Source organism: Biomphalaria glabrata, chromosome 11 (assembly GCF_947242115.1).
Source record: "Biomphalaria glabrata chromosome 11, xgBioGlab47.1, whole genome shotgun sequence".
NCBI classification, from domain to species: domain Eukaryota; kingdom Metazoa; phylum Mollusca; class Gastropoda; family Planorbidae; genus Biomphalaria; species Biomphalaria glabrata.
The window spans coordinates 26764306-26787492 of record NC_074721.1 but is presented as its reverse complement, the minus strand read 5'-3'; the positions used below and the strand labels follow the sequence as shown (position 1 = coordinate 26787492).

Sequence of the window (23187 nt, the reverse complement as noted above, 5' to 3'; positions counted from 1 at the left end):
GCTCAGCTATCAAACAGGACACAACTTGTACTTAGAGTTAGATCGTAGATAGTGAGGGTGCATGTGTGTGTGTGTGTTTGTCGATGTTAGCAACCGAGTTGTAATACTTTTTAATTCCAATTAGGTATATACATGTGCTCAGTGTTTATTTTAGCCAATGTGTAGCCTATGGTAAGTGGTAGACTGTACCATATACACATCTATTATTAATCTGTTAATACTTAAACATCATGTCAGAATTAGATCTGTACTTGGTGTGAGTCTCTGATCAGTTTTGGTCTGTTCATAACAATAATAGTTGCATAGAGTCAATGTTAGGTCCAAGTACTCTCTGTGTGCACAATGTAAAATGTAGTCCAGTACTAGCCCGTGGTCAAAGTGTATCCGGTGGTTTCGTTTTCTTACATTTGTTTGTATATTCCATTACATCACCCCCACATTACTCCTTATCATTTACTAAAATCTATCTTACTGCTTTTTTTGCTTAAAGAAATGTAAACTGGATCTTGCAAATGAAACTAATAAACAAACAGGAGATTGCTGGGGTTAACTGAAGTACGAGAATCCCTAACAGTTGCTTTCCGAAATAGCCGTAGAAAAACAAATGAAATAGCAATGATTTTGGCTTTACTGTAGTGTATGTTTATAGAAAGATTATTTATAGAAAAAAAACAACATATTTTTTACAAAGGCTATTTTGAGAAAGAAAGAGTTTGTAAACCATTAGGTTAGTATAAAAGCGCTAAACGCTGGAACCAGAAGTATAAGGTTCTAATATAGATTCTGGCTTGTATGGCTACGGGAAACATGTTGATTTTGTTGTGTTGATCAAAAGACTACATCGTGAAGTAATATCGTAGACAGAAACGTTCCAAATAACAGATCTCTAGGTGTCAGAGGCAAACTGGTTGAACGCACTATTAAGTCAAGGTCATACGTTTGAATGTCAGCTCTCTACGTCTCGACTCATCAGCCTTTGCAATTGGTCGTGTCCAGCTACGTCTCGACTCATCAACCTTTGCAATTGGTCGTGTCCAGCTACGTCTCGACTCATCAACCTTTGCAATTGGTCGTGTCCAGCTACGTCTCGACTCATCAACCTTTGCAATTGGTCGTGTCCAGCTACGTCTCGACTCATCAACCTTTGCAATTGGTCGTGTCCAGCTACGTCTCGACTCATCAACCTTTGCAATTGGTCGTGTCCAGCTACGTCTCGACTCATCAACCTTTGCAATTGGTCGTGTCCAGCTACGTCTCGACTCATCAACCTTTGCAATTGGTCGTGTCCAGCTACGTCTCGACTCATCAACCTTTGCAATTGGTCGTGTCCAGCTACGTCTCGACTCATCAACCTTTGCAATTGGTCGTGTCCAGCTACGTCTCGACTCATCAACCTTTGCAATTGGTCGTGTCTAGCTACGTCTCGACTCATCAACCTTTGCAATTGGTCGTGTCCAGCTACGTCTCGACTCATCAACCTTTGCAATTGGTCGTGTCCAGCTACGTCTCGACTCATCAACCTTTGCAATTGGTCGTGTCCAGCTACGTCTCGACTCATCAACCTTTGCAATTGGTCGTGTCCAGCTACGTCTCGACTCATCAACCTTTGCAATTGGTCGTGTCCAGCTACGTCTCGACTCATCAACCTTTGCAATTGGTCGTGTCCAGCTACGTCTCGACTCATCAACCTTTGCAATTGGTCGTGTCCAGCTACGTCTCGACTCATCAACCTTTGCAATTGGTCGTGTCCAGCTACGTCTCGACTCATCAACCTTTGCAATTGGTCGTGTCCAGCTACGTCTCGACTCATCAACCTTTGCAATTGGTCGTGTCCAGCTACGTCTCGACTCATCAACCTTTGCAATTGGTCGTGTCCAGCTACGTCTCGACTCATCAACCTTTGCAATTGGTCGTGTCCAGCTACGTCTCGACTCATCAACCTTTGCAATTGGTCGTGTCTAGCTACGTCTCGACTCATCAACCTTTGCAATTGGTCGTGTCCAGCTACGTCTCGACTCATCAACCTTTGCAATTGGTCGTGTCCAGCTACGTCTCGACTCATCAACCTTTGCAATTGGTCGTGTCTAGCTACGTCTCGACTCATCAACCTTTGCAATTGGTCGTGTCTAGCTACGTCTCGACTCATCAACCTTTGCAATTGGTCGTGTCCAGCTACGTCTCGACTCATCAACCTTTGCAATTGGTCGTGTCTAGCTACGTCTCGACTCATCAACCTTTGCAATTGGTCGTGTCTAGCTACGTCTCGACTCATCAACCTTTGCAATTGGTCGTGTCCAGCTACGTCTCGACTCATCAACCTTTGCAATTGGTCGTGTCTAGCTACGTCTCGACTCATCAACCTTTGCAATTGGTCGTGTCCAGCTACGTCTCGACTCATCAACCTTTGCAATTGGTCGTGTCCAGCTACGTCTCGACTCATCAACCTTTGCAATTGGTCGTGTCTAGCTACGTCTCGACTCATCAACCTTTGCAATTGGTCGTGTCTAGCTACGTCTCGACTCATCAACCTTTGCAATTGGTCGTGTCCAGCTACGTCTCGACTCATCAACCTTTGCAATTGGTCGTGTCCAGCTACGTCTCGACTCATCAACCTTTGCAATTGGTCGTGTCTAGCTACGTCTCGACTCATCAACCTTTGCAATTGGTCGTGTCCAGCTACGTCTCGACTCATCAACCTTTGCAATTGGTCGTGTCTAGCTACGTCTCGACTCATCAACCTTTGCAATTGGTCGTGTCTAGCTACGTCTCGACTCATCAACCTTTGCAATTGGTCGTGTCCAGCTACGTCTCGACTCATCAACCTTTGCAATTGGTCGTGTCCAGCTACGTCTCGACTCATCAACCTTTGCAATTGGTCGTGTCTAGCTACGTCTCGACTCATCAACCTTTGCAATTGGTCGTGTCTAGCTACGTCTCGACTCATCAACCTTTGCAATTGGTCGTGTCTAGCTACGTCTCGACTCATCAACCTTTGCAATTGGTCATGTCCAGCTACGTCTCGACTCATCAACCTTTGCAATTGGTCGTGTCCAGCTACGTCTCGACTCATCAACCTTTGCAATTGGTCGTGTCTAGCTACGTCTCGACTCATCAACCTTTGCAATTGGTCATGTCCAGCTACGTCTCGACTCATCAACCTTTGCAATTGGTCGTGTCTAGCTACGTCTCGACTCATCAACCTTTGCAATTGGTCGTGTCTAGCTACGTCTCGACTCATCAACCTTTGCAATTGGTCGTGTCTAGCTACGTCTCGACTCATCAACCTTTGCAATTGGTCGTGTCCAGCTACGTCTCGACTCATCAACCTTTGCAATTGGTCGTGTCTAGCTACGTCTCGACTCATCAACCTTTGCAATTGGTCGTGTCCAGCTACGTCTCGACTCATCAACCTTTGCAATTGGTCATGTCCAGCTACGCCTCGTGGAGATTTGCTGACGTATCAGAGATCAGAGAGTCTTATCTTCGACTGGACCTATCTGCTGACCGCTGGTGCTATGTTCCGTCTCTGATCACCTTTAGACCTTTCCTTGTGTGAAAGAAAGGGATGTGTGGCATGTCAGGGGGAAGCTGGAGTGTTGGCGTGGAGTTCAAGACTCTCTGACAGCTCTCGGGAGTTCTATTTAAAAGTACAATATTGGATTTTCTTTTTAAAAAACCGTTTTGACAGATAAGATCAACACTATGAGTTAAAATTGCGAGGGGGGGGGGAGGAAAACTTCTGTTGCAAGGGAACTGCTACTTCCTGTGGGCAAAGGCTTTCGGGAAACTTAATTCTCCAGAATCTGTTTACATTCTGAAAACAGTTCGCCTTTTTTTTTACTTCAAGGATAAAACTTGAAATTGTCTCCTGAAGCCCAGAATCTTTCTTAAAGTCTTTAGTTTGACTTTGACTAGACAATGATTTCAATCTATTAGAATGATGAAGTCATGTTTTAATGTTGAGATCAAATATTCTTAGCCCAGCCTCATGTACTCGAGAAATGGAAGAATGAACAATGAATAGAAAGCCTTAGTATTTGATGAATGCTAAATCATTTCAATTCCTAGTGGAGATATCAAGTTACTCCTGGAATGTCAGCAGGTAATACGAGTGAAGCTCATTAGAGAGATGGCTTGATCAAAACAGACAATTCACTTTATTTTAGTAAGGCTACATATCATGACGTATTACTGCGCGGCGTTGATTTTTTTTTCCGCTTATGTTATTAGGTGAAAATGAGTCCCAATTATCTGCAACATTATTTTAATGGCAGACTAATCACTTCACGCGTTAAACTGTTGTAAAATATACGCCTGTTATGCGTAGGAATTTAAAGAGTGCAGTATTGAAATGTTTGATTCCAGATAAAAATGTGCAGACACCAGGAGCAAGACTGGCCAGGATGGGCGGGGGGGGGGAGAGAATAAGGGGGAGAGAAGCTACCACCATGGATCGTTTGATGTTGTGCGTGGTGCGTGGAGTGAGCACTTCTTGCCGCGTGGTGTGTGGGGGGATACGCTTAGCTAGCAGACGACTAACACGGGAATGATTGTTTTAGTGGACATACATGGAGTAGTCACCTGCCCTTTCTTTTATCTTTTATAAAGCTTACAATGAATTTTGTTTGTTTTTAAACCTTGGCGGATATTTGGCTTAATAGGTGCTATAAAGGTAAGTTTATTTTTGTTTTAGTTTATATTGTAGGTAATAATCCAAAAATAAAAGTGAGTCTCAGAATACAAAAAAAAAGAAAGTTTTATTTTTAAAATGTTAAACATACATGCTCATAAGATTGAAATGATTTCTTATGAACATTGATCTAACAGGGCATTGTTTTTTTTTTAATTTTTATTTAGAGACATAATAATATATTGCGTTTACACAAACACGCTTCGTGTGGCACATGCGTAGAGCATCAGCTTTACATGGCTTAGGTACAGAGTTCGAGCCTTCAAATGTGACTATTTTTATGTCGTGTGGCACTGCGTTAAATATCGGCTTTCCAGCTAAAGGTAAAGAGTTCAAATTCCTGAAAAGGGAAGACTTCTTTTAAAAAAAAAACATGCATCAGTAGTCACGAAACTCTCGCATTAGCAAAGAAATGATTTTAATTACATAGCTAGTTCCACAGAGACTACGTCCATGTTATTATTTTAAAGACATTACATAACGTAGCTTTGCTGCCCATACATTACATAACGTAGCTTTGCTGCCCATACATTACATAACGTAGCTTTGCTGCCCATACATTACATAACGTAGCTTTGCTGCCCATACATTACATAACGTAGCTTTGCTGCCCATACATTACATAACGTAGCTTTGCTGCCCATACATTACATAACGTAGCTTTGCTGCCCATACATTACTTCAAACCCAGAAAGTTATTTATTTCAGAATAAAATAATTGTTTACTTGAAATAATAAATGAAACCATCCTAACGATATGAAAAAAAAACAAACAGAAATTCATATCATTATGTTCGTGTTAATCGACACAGATGTAACATTTAGTAACAGTCAATAAATGGCATCAAATTGCATTTGCGTTTCTACATGCAGGGCGTCTATACTTAAAAGTACAATGGTTTGTAATATAAGTCCAAAATGTTTACATTTGAATTGGTTTTACTATATGTTCATAAATCATGTGTGGTTACAATTTTATGTTCATTTGACTTTATGCATAACAAGCTGTGGTTTATAAGGGAACTTTGCAATGAAAAAAACAACAAAAATATATTAATTATCTCTTCACTGTTTTCTTGTCTAAATGTACACACAAGCGTAGCCTAGAGACGACTACTCAAAGATTCTAAAGTATTTAAGTGTAATGAACTTAAGGTCCATGTCCCAGGCCTCCTATAGAAAGTGGATCTACGAGATCAGTCGAGTTTTATCGACACTTTGGAACGAGACGTCATCTTTTTAATTTAGATACAACCCAGTTTTTTTTGGTTATAGAAATGTTTCTACTTTATCTAGGTACCTAGTTATAAGTCTAAACTCTAAACTCTAAACTCTTGTTTCACTTCTTTTGATCTACTTTTGTTTTCTTTTTAAGTATTTAAAAAAATGTTTTTCTTGTTATCACTGTCATTGGTATTTGTATCTAAGGTTGAGTTAAATTTGTGTTTCTATTTTAACTAGAGCTAAGTTCTCAAGTGAATAAACTGTGCAAGCCAATGTTTTTAAATCATTTCCTTCCCAAAGTACGCAGCGAGTCAGCTTTATATCTGATTGTTATTGACTTCAGCAAGTGCGCAGTCTTGCTAGGACTGTAATTCCATGTGGATTTACAGACTTCCTAAGACAGAATAGTTAATTAACTTCGTTTGTATTGTATGGCCTACCCATCCACTCGCACACGCACTCACGAAAAATACATAAACAATGCCGGCTTTAGATGAGGGGAGGGCTTCGTACACACACACACACACAATCTAATAAATACAACTAGATTAGATGGGACACAGTGACACACATACACATACATTTGTGCATGCAAAGAAATGTAGGGAAAAAATGCCGAATCTTTAGGAATTACAATTAAAAGATTTTTAAAAGCTGCACATCACATGTTACCCACGATCAACTTATAGGCGTGGGGAACCAAACAGGAGCGGTGCCTAGGTGGGTAGCAACTGTTTGCACGCTATCAATATACAAAAATAATTATATAGTCATGTAAATAAATATAGATAATTAATATCCCCCCTCCTTTGAGCTCCACCCTGTGTGTCGCTCCCCACCCTTAAATAGTGTCTATCAGTGTTCTTAAGTTCTTGATCCTACATGGATATAAGATAGAAACATATAGATATAAGATACATAGATATAGATACAAGATACATGAATATTGATGTAAGATATATATAGATACAATTTATTTAAGATAGATGTAAGTATAACATACTTAGATAAAGGTATGAGATCCATAGATTTAGATATCAGATTCATAGACATAGATAAAAGATAGATATAGATATATGTTAGATAGATACTGTGTACGTGATAGGTAGTTATAAGATAGATTGATTGACATCTAAGATGGCATGGATTTGACTGACATGATATCCTTGAGAAATAAAGCTACAACATGTGTTGCCCTGCCCCCAATCTGTGATTGGCTTAGACTACAACCGGAAGTCAAATCTGTCTGACATTTTAATCAATACTGAAAACTTTGAATGGTGTAGTTATTCAATCAATTATTTGTTAACTTTTCCAAGGACCTAATAATTACATTAAATAAAAACAGAAATAAGACTCCCTAAAGACTGTGTAATCTCTAGGAAGAGTTGTTGTCGCTATGCTTTGGATTCCATCAAGTGTAGCTATGTAAGACACTTTCTCGTTTGTCGCTATACTTTGGGTTCCATCAAGTGTAGCTATGTAAGACACTTTCTCGTTTGTTGCTTCTGGTAGACCTTTGTTTTGATTTTACATTTGAAACATTTGAAACTAGACTAGCGTTACAATGGCAAGTAAAATACGCAATTGAGGTTGAGGACTACAGATGCCATAATAATAATAACGAGAGAAGGCAGAGAGGAGGGGAGGTGAAAAATGGGAAGAGAAAGAGAAAAGTTGAGAACCTAAAAGTGCAATCATCAGGAATCAGACAGATTTTATTATCGTTACAAGCACGTTATCTCCCTTCACTTCAACTAAGGTAGAACTATGGACTATGAAAGGAAAAATCCAATTCTTTATAAGATAGATAAGATAATTTTTATTGATCCAATCAAATGGAAATTCAGTTTGACAACAATTGACAACCTCAGCGTAACTACTGTAACAATAACATTATAGATGCAAATACGAACAACATTCACACCACACAAGCACTGCCATAGCTTTCAGTACTGCTAAGTTTATCTTCCGTTTTTCTAAAGAAAGCAAAATGGATTAATTACCATAACTTGATTAGCTAACTGGTTCATTATTTAACTGATTTATATATTGTCTTTGGCTATAAATAATTGTGTACAGGCATTCAATTCCAACTTCATAGGAGAATGGGAAGCGGGGCAGAAAAAATAAACAAAAAAAAAAAGACAATCCACCTAGACATGAGTTGATGGATAGAAGCCTGGGAAGAAAAAACAGCATTGATTTAAACAAAAGTACCCATGAAGAGTTGGGTCGAATCAACGACTTTCTAAAAAAAAACAAGATGTTCAAAATATCTATTTCAACCTGAATTCAAACCACCTCAACATTGTCTCCACTAAGAAATAAGGTTAAAGTTACTATCCTTCTGTTTTAATATGTGCACTGAAGAGACGCAGATTTGTATTGCCAAAAAAAGTTTTTATTCGTGTCATCAGTACTTATTGAATAACTTCTTTCATTGATTTGAGTGGCAAACAGAAATATAAGTCTTTCGTACAATTATATATAATCACCTTCCAAATGCTCCAGTGATTTTCCAATGTTCAGCGTGAGCGCTGCATCGTAACCAATGTACACACGTACGAACACAATGGACCTGACATTAAACAAAGGTTCTCACGTCTTTGACAAGGAGAGGCTGCACGTTCATGACTTAGACAAACATTCCTCTTGCATAAATTAAATGTGACATTTCTTAATAAAGGATCCGTATTCATTGAGTCCTACTTTCCAAAGCAGAAACAATTAGACCTGGACTTGGGCTACAATAAGGTCACTTCCTCTACCTGGTTTCTGTTAACAAGGTAGACACAAAAGTTCTAGTTCCAAACTTAACCCTATGGTTTACCTGTCACCACCCACTCAGTACAGATTTAACCTTTTGGTTTACCTGTCACCACCCACTCAGTACACATTTAACCTTTTGGTTTACCTGTCACCACCCACTCAGTACACATTTAACCCTTTAGTTTACCTGTCACCACCCACTCAGTACAGATTTAACCTTTTGGTTTACCTGTCACCACCCACTCAGTACAGATTTAACCTTTTGGTTTACCTGTCACCACCCACTCAGTACACATTTAACCTTTTGGTTTACCTGTCACCACCCACTCAGTACACATTTAACCTTTTGGTTTACCTGTCACCACCCACTCAGTACACATTTAACCTTTTGGTTTACCTGTCACCACCCACTCAGTACACATTTAACCTTTTGGTTTACCTGTCACCACCCACTCAGTACACATTTAACCTTTTGGTTTACCTGTCACCACCCACTCAGTACAGATTTAACCTTTTGGTTTACCTGTCACCACCCACTCAGTATAGATTTAACCTTTTGGTTTACCTGTCACCACCCACTCAGTACAGATTTAACCTTTTGGTTTACCTGTCACCACCCACTCAGTACAGATTTAACCTTTTGGTTTACCTGTCACCACCCACTCAGTACAGATTTAACCTTTTGGTTTACCTGTCACCACCCACTCAGTACACATTTAACCTTTTGGTTTACCTGTCACCACCCACTCAGTACACATTTAACCTTTTGGTTTACCTGTCACCACCCACTCAGTACACATTTAACCTTTTGGTTTACCTGTCACCACCCACTCAGTACACATTTAACCTTTTGGTTTACCTTTCACCACCCACTCAGTACAGATTTAAGCTTTTGGTTTACTTGTCACCACCCACTCAGTACACATTTAACCTTTTGGTTTACCTGTCACCACCCACTCAGTACAGATTTAACCCTTTAGTTTACCTGTCACCACCCACTCAGTACAGATTTAACCCTTTAGTTTACCTGTCACCACCCACTCAGTACAGATTTAAACTTTTCGTTTACCTGTCACCACCCACTCAGTACACATTTAACCTTTTGGTTTACCTGTCACCACCCACTCAGTACACATTTAACCTTTTGGTTTACCTGTCACCACCCACTCAGTACAGATTTAACCTTTTGGTTTACCTGTCACCACCCACTCAGTACACATTTAACCCTTTGGTTTACCTGTCACCACCCACTCAGTACACATTCAACCTTTTGGTTTACCTGTCACCACCCACTCAGTACAAATTTAACCTTTTGGTTTACCTGTCACCACCCACTCAGTACAGATTTAACCTTTTGGTTTACATGTCACCACCCACTCAGTACACATTTAACCTTTTGGTTTACCTGTCACCACCCACTCAGTACACATTTAACCTTTTGGTTTACCTGTCACCACCCACTCAGTACACATTTAACCTTTTGGTTTACCTGTCACCACCCACTCAGTACAGATTTAACCTTTTGGTTTACATGTCACCACCCACTCAGTACACATTTAACCCTTTGGTTTACCTGTCACCACCCACTCAGTACAAATTTAACCCTTTAGTTTACCTGTCACCACCCACTCAGTACACATTTAACCTTTTGGTTTACCTGTCACCACCCACTCAGTACAGATTTAACCCTTTAGTTTACCTGTCACCACCCACTCAGTACAGATTCAACTCTTTAGTTTACCTGTCACCACCCACTCAGTACAGATTTAACAGTTCAACTCTCACATACTTTTGTGTCTAGACAAGTTTCCATTGGCAGAACACTCTAGTTCATTGCGCGGTTTAAGTAATTGTTCTTCAGCCCAGCGTCTTTTTTTTTACAATTCAAGTTTATTAATTAAGAAGTACAAAATAGATTTTTCAGGTCTTTATCAAATCTGTTTGTATTCTCAATTGTCTGCTCAGGTCTTCATCAAATCTGTTTGTATTCTCAATTGTCTGGTCAGGTCTTTATCAAATCTGTTTGTATTCTCAATTGTCTGGTCAGGTCTTTATCAAATCTGTTTGTATTCTCAATTGTCTGGTCAGGTCTTAAGCAAATCTGTTTGTATTCTCAATTGTCTGGTCAGGTCTTCATCAAATCTGTTTGTATTCTCAGTTGTCTGGTCAGGTCTTCATCAAATCTGTTTGTATTCTCAATTGTCTGGTCAGGTCTTCATCAAATCTGTTTGTATTCTCAATTGTCTGGTCAGGTCTTTATCAAATCTGTTTGTATTCTCAGTTGTCTGGTCAGGTCTTCATCAAATCTGTTTGTATTCTCAATTGTCTGGTCAGGTCTTCATCAAATCTGTTTGTATTCTCAATTGTCTGGTCAGGTCTTCATCAAATCTGTTTGTATTCTCAATTGTCTGGTCAGGTCTTCATCAAATCTGTTTGTATTCTCAATTGTCTGCTCAGGTCTTCATCAAATCTGTTTGTATTCTCAATTGTCTGGTCAGGTCTTTATCAAATCTGTTTGTATTCTCAATTGTCTGGTCAGGTCTTTATCAAATCTGTTTGTATTCTCAATTGTCTGGTCAGGTCTTAAGCAAATCTGTTTGTATTCTCAATTGTCTGGTCAGGTCTTCATCAAATCTGTTTGTATTCTCAATTGTCTGGTCAGGTCTTCATCAAATCTGTTTGTATTCTCAATTGTCTGGTCAGGTCTTTATCAAATCTGTTTGTATTCTCAATTGTCTGGTCAGGTCTTCATCAAATCTGTTTGTATTCTCAATTGTCTGGTCAGTTCTTCATCAAATCTATTTGTATTCTCAATTGTCTGGTCAGGTCTTCATCAAATCTGTTTGTATTCTCAATTGTCTGGTCAGGTCTTCATCAAATCTGTTTGTATTCTCAATTGTCTGGTCAGGTCTTCATCAAATCTGTTTGTATTCTCAATAGTCTGGTCAGTTCTTCATCAAATCTGTTTGTATTCTCAATTGTCTGGTCAGGTCTTCATCAAATCTGTTTGTATTCTCAATTGTCTGGTCAGGTCTTCATCAAATCTGTTTGTATTCTCAATTGTCTGGTCAGGTCTTCATCAAATCTGTTTGTATTCTCAATTGTCTGGTCAGGTCTTCATCAAATCTGTTTGTATTCTCAATTGTCTGGTCAGGTCTTCATCAAATCTGTTTGTATTCTCAATTGTCTGGTCAGGTCTTCATCAAATCTGTTTGTATTCTCAATTGTCTGGTCAGGTCTTCATCAAATCTGTTTGTATTCTCAATTGTCTGGTCAGGTCTTCATCAAATCTGTTTGTATTCTCAATTGTCTGGTCAGGTCTTCATCAAATCTGTTTGTATTCTCAATTGTCTGGTCAGTTCTTCATCAAATCTATTTGTATTCTCAATTGTCTGGTCAGGTCTTAAGCAAATCTGTTTGTATTCTCAATTGTCTGGTCAGTTCTTCATCAAATCTATTTGTATTCTCAATTGTCTGGTCAGGTCTTAAGCAAATCTGTTTGTATTCTCAATTGTATGTAAATAATTTCACTTCCCATTATGTTTTCTGTTTTCCGTTGATCCTTTTGTCTGTCTGTGTGTTGTAGAAATAGAAAGTAGAGAATAGAGGCTACACAAATGTTAAATTATGAGAGCCTCTTGGGCTAATGGCACAATTGAATGCTAGGCGTTTTAACCATTCTGCATGGCATTGATCTGTGCCTAATGGAAACAGTTTTTTTTAGACCGCATAAAAACTTTGAACAATATTTTTTCAGTTTTCAAAAAATATTGAAAGAAACAAAATAGAAACATGAAAAGTGCAATAAAAGTATATTAAGTACATATTTCTGATTTTGCGTGTGTGTAGAAGATTGCTCGGTCTAAAGTGACACCCAAATAATAGCAACCTGTTTAACAATACATGTAATTTCATAGGTTAAGAATGAATGTCTGTAATTTATAAGATAGAAAGATTCTCTATTAAACCCAGAATAAGTTGCACAAACATTGTCAGTTTTGTAACAACAAAAAGGGTATTTGTCATATTGTCAGGCTGTATTAATGAATGTAATGCTGACAATGTGTGGACGAGACAGTGTTTTGGAGGCTATGGACGAGTGCAGCATTGAGAACAACGTCTGGTCATTAAATACAATCGTAAGGCCGAAGAGACTAGTTTAAAGTATAGACTTAAACAAAAATCTCTATACATACTACACTTCATGGCTCAACTATTCCTGACACCACCAAGAAGTCATGGAAAGATCACACTTTTATTTCTGCAAGTCTGACCAGAGTTACCCGTTACTTTAGCAGCGAAAAAAAGGAGGGGGGGGGAGAACAAGTAGTATTCACCCGTCACTAAATAGCAAGGCCGGACTTAACCATTGTGAGGCCCTATGCGAAACGGATTTCTCGGGTCCCAGTTTAGTTATAAGTGAAAATTAAGAATTTGTATTAGAAAATACACAATCAATTGCTGTTCCTAACAAAGTAAAAATCAATCCAAAAAAAATAAACAAATAATTACTTAACAGATTAGTGGTCAATAATTAATTTAGTTTGATACTGACTAAGGAAAATAAATCTTACAGTATTGCTAGATCTAGTTCTGTATACATTATTCGTCCTGTTGGATAAGCTAGGTTTAAAAAAAGTATATTTGATATTGGCCTTTTGAACCAAGTTTTAACTTCACGCATTATATAACCAGTTGGTTTAAATCTTTGCCTAACTAAGGACTCACTAGATTTGGAAACAATACAATTGACAGTATTGTCCTATGTTATACTTTGTTGATGTTTTGAGTATTCAAGTGCAGTACAAGAGCTACGGATGGTCTAGTCGATTGCGTGACGGAATAGATTTGAAATGGCTGCGTGACTCCCCATGCTGTCAGCTAGCCGACCATAAAAATACCTTAAGAACAAGATACCCAGTTTGTGGGGGGGTTTTTTCCGAGAAAAAATCTAATTAAAATAAATAGGGAAAGTCCTCTGGCTAATAATGTAATTACTTTTTATCTATCTATCTATCTATCTATCTATCTATCTATCTATCTATCTATCTATCTATCCTCGTCATTCTAATAGATTGAAATCAATGTATAGTCAAAAGTCAAACTAAAGACTTTAATAAATATCTATCTACTTATCTATCTATCTTTCTTTCTTTCATTCTTTCTTTCTATCAATATATCTACAGGTCTGTCTGTCTCTATGAGAGAAAGAGAGAGAGAGAGAGAAATAAATATTGATATATTTATACGACACACACACACATATATATATATATATATCATGGGCGTAGCCAGGGGGGGGTTCTTGGGGTTCAAACCCCCCCCCCCGAAATGAAATCCCCCCCCCCCCCCGCAGGGGGGGGGGGGCGGAATTAAGTGACTGATTTTTGCTTTCATTTTGTTTATTTTAGGTGAGATTTTAATACTAAATCATCACTTACCACAGCACAGCCGAGGCAGTTTTGAGTTAAAAACCCTCTACCAGGGGGTTTTGAGATTTTGAAAACCCTTATCAGGGGGTTTTGAGATATTAAAAACCCCTATCAGGGGGTTTTGAGATACAAATCCCTCTACCAGGGGGCTTTGAGTTTAAAACCCCCTACAGGGGGTTTTGAATTTTAAACCCCCTACCAGAGGTTTTTGCAGTTAAATCCCCCTCTTCTATAAAACAAAACAAAAAAAATGCAAACAATCCCAAATTCCAACAGCACAGTTGAGGAAGATTTTGATTTTAAAACCCCATTCAAAATTTACGATAACCCCATCTTCAATATCAAAAAAGCAAATTACACACTCAAAATTCTATGAGCGTAGCCAAAGGGGTTTTGAGTTTAACCCCCCTCCCCCTTCCAGTTGGGGTTTGAAGCTAAAAAGTACCTCTTCAATATAAAAAAAAGCAAATTACACACTATAAAATCTATGAGCGTAGCCAAAGGGGTTTTGAGTTTAAATCCCCCTCCTCCAGATGGCTTTTTCTTTAAAGTTTAAAACCCCTCCAGATGGTTTTGAGTTTAAAATTCCCCTACAGAGCGTTTAGAGTTGAAAACCTCTCTCTTCAATATTATTTTAAAGCAAACTACAGTCACCAAATTCTATGATCGTAGCTAAATGGGGTTTTGAATTAAAAACAAAACAAAAAAAAAAAACAGAGATTTTTTAGTTTAAAACCCCCTCAACAGATGATTTGACGAAAAAACTTTCCTTTTCGATATAAAATCTAAAGCGAAATACAGGCATGTAATTCCAAGAGCGTAGTCAAGAAAGGTTACAAATTTCTACCAGTGGCTTGGGCTCCATTAATTAAGTGTGAATAGTCTTCTGCCGAAATTGAAAAACACTAAATGTGGCTCAACAAAGATGGCAAAGACAGATTTTAGGAGTCAGTCATAGAGATCGGGTCTTAATCAAAGAAAAATTATGCCGAACTGGGAGTGGAATCCTTAGTAAGGTTGTGATAGAGCGTCGCATGAGGTTTTGCGGGACATGTTTTCCGACAAAATGAATTACGCAAAATAAGAGTTGCGGAAACAGCTTGCGGGAAAATGGCGCGAGAGGGTCTAAGTCAGTAAGAATAGCACATTAGGTTTTTTAAATAAAACTTTTTAATAGCAAGATAATGCACTGTAGATACCTCAGAATATGCATTTTGTTGGCTTTCAATACCAGAAATAGTGCTCGGCGGCGGGGCTTCGCCCCGCGCTGGGGGAGCGCTGCGAACTCCCCCAGACCCCCTTGCTAGCAAGGGCGGGGAGTCTACAATAAACAATAAACGTCTTCCGAAAGGGTCAGAATGTAATAAAGATTAATTATGTACACACACACACACACAAATATATATATATATATAATTTTTTTTCGCGGGGGGGGGGGGGGAGGTCGGGGGGGGAATCCCCCCCAAAACCCTCCCCGAAAAAAAATCCTGGCTACGCCCATGATATATATATATATATATATTTATTACTTACAATAATCTCGCCATATATTTGTATTGCCCCGTCAAAATATATTGACAACAACTTGCTAGTTAGTTTCAAGATTTAAAAAACTGAAAATGTTTAATTCGAAATTAATATAAACAACGTCTATGCTCATTGATCAACTTCTACAATAATTGGTTTACATTTGTGACATATATTCTACTGAAGTCTAATTTGTTGTTGTTTTTTTGCCAACTGTTTGAACTTTGATATTTATTCTGTAGTTAAGTTTCAACTTTTGCGGCTCTTTTGTCATTTTTTTTTCTTTTTTACAATCTTAGATTTTTGTACTATCAAGAGTTATGATCAACTCTAATACATGTCTGACAAGGTATCTGGATTCGTTTCATTCATCGTCCTATTTAAACAATGTTCTGCCAGTCATCCATTCTTTAGTAACTTACATTTTTGTATCGGTATTTTCCCATAAACCATCTGTCACATGAGTGAAATGACGCTACCAAGACCATTGGCGTCAAATTGCATTCACCAGTGTGAACGCCAGACACACAAAAAAGTTTGATCGGAAATCAGACTGAAACAAATTATGTTCGGGTTTGACTTTTCTATGCAACTTCCTGAACAGATCCGTCGCTTTGACAAATTGCTTTGGTTAGTAATGACAGTCTAAGTATGTTGCGCCATCTATCTTTACCACAGTGCCGCAGAGAGAGTGCAAACTATAGTAAAGCCAATCAAATGACGACTTTTTTGTAGAATATCAAATTAAAACATATAGATCGTCAAGTCTTAAGTTGTATCAATTCCTAGAAGAACTAGGAAGCTTGAGTCACTGCGTGTAATATCTACAATACATATCTGTGTAGCATTGCGCTAGTATACAGTACTAGTGCACTTCTTAAAGCAGGGCAGAAATGTTTTGAAAGCTTGTGATAGTGGTTGTGATAGTGGTTTGAACGAGAGTCACGTGCTTTGCTGAACTGGAAAGAGAATGAGACGCCATTTTGTTACGTTGATGACTTTTTGTAGTATCGAAGCTAAGAAAAGATTCACGGTTTTAAGCAAAGCATTCCTAGCGAGATGAGACGTGTAAAAAGAACTGGTTAACCTGCAGATAACTGTGTGGATGGAGTTAACCCTAGACTTGCAAAAAGAACTGGTTAACCTGCAGATAACTGTAAGGCTGGAGTTAACACTAAACTTGCAAAAAGAACTGGTTAACCTGCAGATAACTGTAAGGCTGGAGTTAACACTAAACTTGCAAAAAGAACTGGTTAACCTGCAGATAACTGTAAGGGTGGAGTTAACCCTAGACTTGCAAAAAGAACTGGTTAACCTGCAGATAACTGTTTGGATGGAGTTAACCCTAGACTTGCAAAAAGAACTGGTTAACCTGCAGATAACTGTAAGGATGGAGTTAACCCTAGACTTGCAAAAAGAACTGGTTAACCTGCGAATGTGTAAAGGAGGAGTTGAGCCCCAAATAGGTCAGAGAAACTGGCGAACATGCAGATGTAACAATGAAGAGGTAGACTCATAAACTCTTGTGTACATGTTTGTTTCATCCCCTTAGTCTCGCTGTAAATAAACCCATTCATAGTCTCTAAAGCTCTTTTCGTTCAGTTCCTTGCCACACATGTACAGCGAGATGTTCGTCTCACTATTTGAACGCGGGTTTCAGTGAAAAAAAATGAAATACCAAAGTGAATCTCTTTCACTGGATAGACTCTGTGTGTGGACGCTGGTGTTTTTAGTCCCAATAACAGAATTCTATTAGAAGCCTGAAATGATAAAGATTTCATAAGAGAGATTGAGCAAACCAAACATCAGGTTTCACTGACCTTTAAAAGAAAAGCATATATTTGAGCTTAAGAAAGTTTCATCTTATCTTTAAAACAACTTTCATTTTTAGCATAGAACGCCCCCTATAGAACAAACACTAACACAATAATGTTTGGCCCTTAAAAACTTGTTTTCACACCTAATTAAAATGATACTAGAAAGCTTTCCGAAAAAAATCTAAATTATTGAACTCATTTTTTACAAAATAAATAGTTCTGTAAAACGGATTTAAAAAAAAAGGTTTAATTGAAATATAAATGATACAAATGTATAAGATCTCAGACTTACTAATCACAGTACCGTCTACAATATCTACACATTGATAATGTCAAAGTATCGAATATAAAGTGTAATACTACGCACTTATTTACTTTTTTTTACTGACTGTATTAATAACGTAATATATAGTACGATATATTTGATTAAAAAACAACAACACTAAATCATCCCATAATGCGTGTAATACTATTCCATATTCACCAAACAAAAAAAAGCTCTCAATTATTACTGATATTTCGCAATAACGATAAAACAAGGTACAAAATATCTAAAATATAAAGCACAAAGAAAGACCTATGTATGTATGTCCTTATGTATGTAAGTATGTATGATCCGAACAAAAATCAAAACCGTTTGACCTATCTTGATAAAACTTGGCATAAATGTTCCTTAGATTATGACGAAGACCTTATAGTATGTTTAATACCCCCCCACACACACACACACACACCGGAGACAAAGTACCTACTTATATCTCGATTAAAGAAAGAAGCTTTTATAACAAATCGGGTAAACCCGTTTTCATAGTAATTTCTATTGGATATGATCGGGTAAACCCATTTTTACACTCCACTTTTATTTTCGTGGCAAAATTTTAAAAAATGTGAATGGAACATTCTCCATGTTGGACATAGGTCTAAATTTAATCCAGTACATCAGTAACACCTAAAAAAGGCCAGAAGTTCGCGGGTCATGTCCGGCTAGTATCAAAAAATAAACTCGCCAAACTATTCTCGACGCAAAAGGGTTAGCTGTGTGTGATCAGCTGACGTATGTGACACAGGCCAGTAATACAGTTTAGCGTGCTATATTGAAAGGCAAGGGACAGTACTGAACTTTGCACGTGATTTGCGCCCGTGTTATGGTCATCTGATCATAAGCCTGCGCAGACCAGAGACACAGTGTGTAGGAAAGCGGCAGTTCAAGACCGGAGAGCGTTGAGACCGGGACTGTTAGTCAGCCATGAAGTCGGTCCTGGTGCAGTCGTCCAGTGAAACGTACGAGTCCAGGAAGAGACAGTAGAGTTTTATGAGTTTAGTACAGTTATATACAGTCTAACGTTGTAGTAGTTGATTGTGTTGCCAATTGTGTCATATTGGCTGTTTTATTTGGCCCTTATTAAATTACCAGATTATTTGGAGCCTTGTTGTCAAGTTCTTTATGTGCTGATGTGTTGTGTTGTGTTTAGCAGTGTTTACAGAAGGCCTGATTGGGAGAGAGGATCGTAAAAGTATTACAGTTGAAGTAAAATAGTGTTACGAATGAACAGTGACAGGTAGAGGTCACTATGTGTGACCCCGGCGAGATGACACAGAACCGAGTGTTATCTGGAATCTATGCGTGTAAACAAAGACAGGATGTGACGTGCCTCACGTGTTGTTCCAGGGGACGAACAGATTTACGAAGGGGGGCATTGTGACAAATGAACAGTGACAGTAGGTGTCCTCTGGAATCGACATGTATAAACAACGACAGGATGTGATGTTTCCTCCCATGTTGTTCCAGAGGATACTAGAAGTGTTTTTGCAATAATGGACAAACGATTAGGGACTGTATATAAACCAGAGAGTTCATGTGAAAAGAGTCAGGACAGTCATCGTTACTGTGGTCTACTGTGCGAGACAGTAGAAGAGAGTGGACTTGAGCCGTTACAGTCGATACAGTCGATGTAAGACGTATACGCTACATGTTACAGTGACGAATTGTTATAGTTATTATTCAATAAAGTTAGATAAAACTGAAAGTTTAGTCGTCAAGTTCTTAGCTGTGTTTTTATTTGTGTGCCAACTAATACATCTAGCCAGAAGATTCAGAAATACGTAACAATATAATATAGTACCCACAAATAAGATCAAATGCCTGTTACTTTTTTTTTCAATTTTTTTTTCTTCACATTTCTACATCTATTAAACATCAATATAGAATATCTAGTCATCTATTTGATTTTGATAGATAGATAGATAGATAGATAGATAGATAGATAGATAGATAGATAGATAGATAGATAGATAGATATACAGATAGATAGATAGATAGATAGATAGATAGATAGATAGATAGATAGATAGATAGATAGATAGATAGATAGATAGATAGATAGATAGACAGATAGATAGATAGAAAGATAGATAGATAGATAGATAGATAGATAGATAGATAGATAGATAGATAGATAGACAGATGATACTTATTTCAGTATTTGCCCTCAACTTTATTAGGATGTTTCCATTAATCACTGAACAAAAAAAAATCAAAATAGTTTTCGGGTTTTCCCGATTAGAATGAATGCTGGGAACCATAAGGCTGAGCGGAATGGATGAATGGCCCAATCTGGAGCTTTCAGCGCGAGCCATTAAATGTATTCATGCGCACTGCTTTGACAGCTTGAACCAAGATCTACTTCTGTTGACTTGAGTTAGCCCTACTTAGGCTTTGCTTTCTAAGTCTCGATGGTACTAGTCCAAACAAAAAAAACGAGGTGGGTGGGGGGGAAGAAGATTGCCAAGGTTGTTGTGACCCCAAGAAATAGAGTTATAAATAACAAAGGTCATTTCCCGAACAGCTCTCAATGTTTGTTTTTTTTTTTTCTGTGTGGGTCAGAGGTCACAGGTTTGGCTTTAAAAAAAAAACGCTAAATTATGATAACATTTTGGTGGAAGGTCCATTGAGTTGAAAAAGGTTTTAATGTTTTTGTTTGCGATGAGTGTAGACCAAACTGACCAAGTAATTAATGGTGTAGATCTTTAGACCTCTCTATGGACATCTCGCTTTGAAAAAAAAGCTGATTTGAAACTTATGCTTGTCCTAAGATCTAATCATGGGAATTCTTTTAAAGCAAAGGGACGCTCCAGTTTTGTTACTGGCTATGAATTGAGCCACAGTTTCATCTTGATTCGAGAATGTGAGAGAAATAACAGGTTACAAATATATTTCAGCATTCTGAACATAATTCAGTCTTGAATTCTTTACTTATTGATGTAAACTTTCACTTGTGTAAGTGTGAATACAGTTTTATTATGTACAGGTTTTTGCACTTAACATCTTAACACGTGTAAACAGTTCCGTCCGTGAATAAAACATGTACAACTTACAACAGTACAACTTACAACAGTACAACTTACAACAGTACAACTTACAACAGTGCGTCTGTTTGTACATTTCAACCAGTTTCCGTCTCGCTTCAAGTCTGATCCCAAGCTGCTGATAAGTCTGTGATTTGTAAACAGCAAAGAATATTTATAGAATGGAATGTTCTAGACATTAGCTAAGCACATTACAAAGTTTTTTTTTCTTTTCTAATAAAAAGACAAGCCAATAGAAAACATTGGTCAGCCCTATACATTAGGCAGTGGCTACACTACACTCGGTCAGAAGGTATCATGGCGCTTATTGGTTCACATGGGAACGTGTAAAACATGGAGATGTCTTTGTGAAGTGAATCAATGAACTTCTGTGTCTTGTGTCTGTTCTCTTTTCTACAGTGTTGTTAACTTTGTTGATCATTTAAAATATACATTGTGTTTAAATATGAATGTCCTTATCAGTTCACAACAAATAAAGATCGATAAAGTAATCTGTGTCTTAGTTCTAGTCCATTGTAATTTAATTATTTCATAATGATCATTGACAGGTTTAAAAAACCATTATTACTTCTCTGGCATTGTATTTTTTATAAAGCCAAAATAAATAAAAAATTACTTCTCTAAAAGTGAAAGTTTTATGAGGCAAAAAAGAATTACTTTTCTAAAAGCTTAAAGAAATGTTCACAAGAAAGTTGCGCAGCTATCAGACAAGTAGTCTCCCTTAATGTGACCTTACGTTTTGTTACTTTAGTGCTAACTCATTCTTCACCAACTCATTCTTCACCAACTCATTCTTCACCAACTCATTGGTTCTTGGCGGGAAGAGAAGGAGTAAGAGCCGCTACTACATTCTGACCAGTTCTAACAGTTCCTAACACTATTCACCTGACGGCACTCTGAAAGAAACACAGACTACCTTGATGTTAAAATGACATTAAAAACTAGTCTTTAAGTAAACACAGCTTTAAATAACAAACATACCAAGTCTTACGACTTATGTAGGAAGTGTGCATTAAGTATACACTATTATATCAACATCTAACAATAAATAGATGTCTATTTCCCCAACTTATTCTAACATCAGGTAACGTCTTGAAAAACAAAAAGTGTGTAAATAACCTTGTTGTCCTACTTCAGTTTAGGCCACTCCACGAGAGATGATGTCTGGATGGAGTCAAAGGAATATTTGTAACTGGTCAAACGTCGTTGAGGACACTCCACGAGAGATGATGTCTGGATGGAGTCTTAGCAATGTTTGTAACTGGTCAAACGTCGTTCAGGACACTGTCATGAGGATGATGTTATGAAACTTAGGGATGCAGGCGAATCTCTTACTTTTTGTAGACACTATTTAGAAGGCAGCGATGAAGGAACATTTTGTCACTCTTTATATTTTTTTAATGTTCATTTTTATCACATCTCTTCTTGAGTACAACAGTGAAGGTAAATGCTGACTATGTCCTGAGGTGGCCATTATTTCATCACATTTAGTCACCACCTTATCTCTTTCAAATATAGTCGTCAAGTGCTCATGTAGCCCTAAGTAATATGTCAACATCTCTCTCTCTCTGTCTCTCTCTCTGTCTGTCTCTCTCTCTCTGTCTCTCTCTGTCTCTGTCTTAAACTTCCTTCAACTTTCTGCCCCCCCCCTCCCTGTTATTCAAACATTTGTCTGTGATTATTGTCTAACATATTCTATATCTCTTGTCTATGTTGGCTTTCAGGAATGTCTTACCAATGAAAGCCATGCTGCTCTTCTAAAAATACTGTTTCACTTGAGTAGTTGGTAGACACGAGAGTTAACGAACACAGACACAAAGAGGGAAACAAAAACAAAACAGTCCATGGTTGAAAGGAAGTCTCATCAGAATAAAAAAAAACAATAAAACGATAAAAAATGGAACGAAACAAACAAAAAAGTTTTATTATTTTGATTGCACTTTTTATGTTTACCAAATAAAACACAGTAGACGACCACATGCACACACTTAAACATAGCAATAACTATCACACACTCATTCAACTACGTGGTTGATGACGTCATACACCCTTTAGTCAACAAGCAAGCAAAAAAACTTTCTCTTAGGTTTTAATCCCATATAAAAAAATAGCTGCTTCCTGAGAACAGTTTAAATATTTTAAAAAAAAAACAGGGAAACCAAAGTACGTTTTTTTATAGAGTCAACATTTGGCCTGACATAATCAAAACACCTGGCTATCTCCTATTTATTGTTTCTATCACCTTACCAAATGTCGCATAAAAAAATATTTATTGATTCTGGAGTAATTTATTCCTACATGACAACCTATGAGGCTGATGACAAGGTAAAATGATGAGAGAATGTGTTGAAGAAATAAA

The 23187-nt window shown here is 37.8% G+C and overlaps 2 protein-coding genes across 2 annotated transcripts in view; both read left to right on the top strand.

Moving 5' to 3' along the window:
* Positions 1 to 4515: 4515 nt before the first annotated feature.
* Positions 4516 to 23187, top strand: part of LOC106073531 (vasopressin V1a receptor-like) — a 185775-nt gene continuing 167103 nt past the window's right edge. Inside the window, exon 1 of the mRNA XM_056004616.1 lies at positions 4516 to 4672. The gene's annotated coding sequence lies outside the window, so the exon portion shown is untranslated. The remainder of the gene's footprint in view (positions 4673 to 23187) is intronic.
* LOC129928956 (uncharacterized) lies at positions 8739 to 10487 on the top strand. Its single transcript, XM_056045560.1, has one exon. The coding sequence runs from the start codon at positions 8739 to 8741 to the stop codon at positions 10485 to 10487; it is 1749 nt and encodes a 582-aa protein (XP_055901535.1).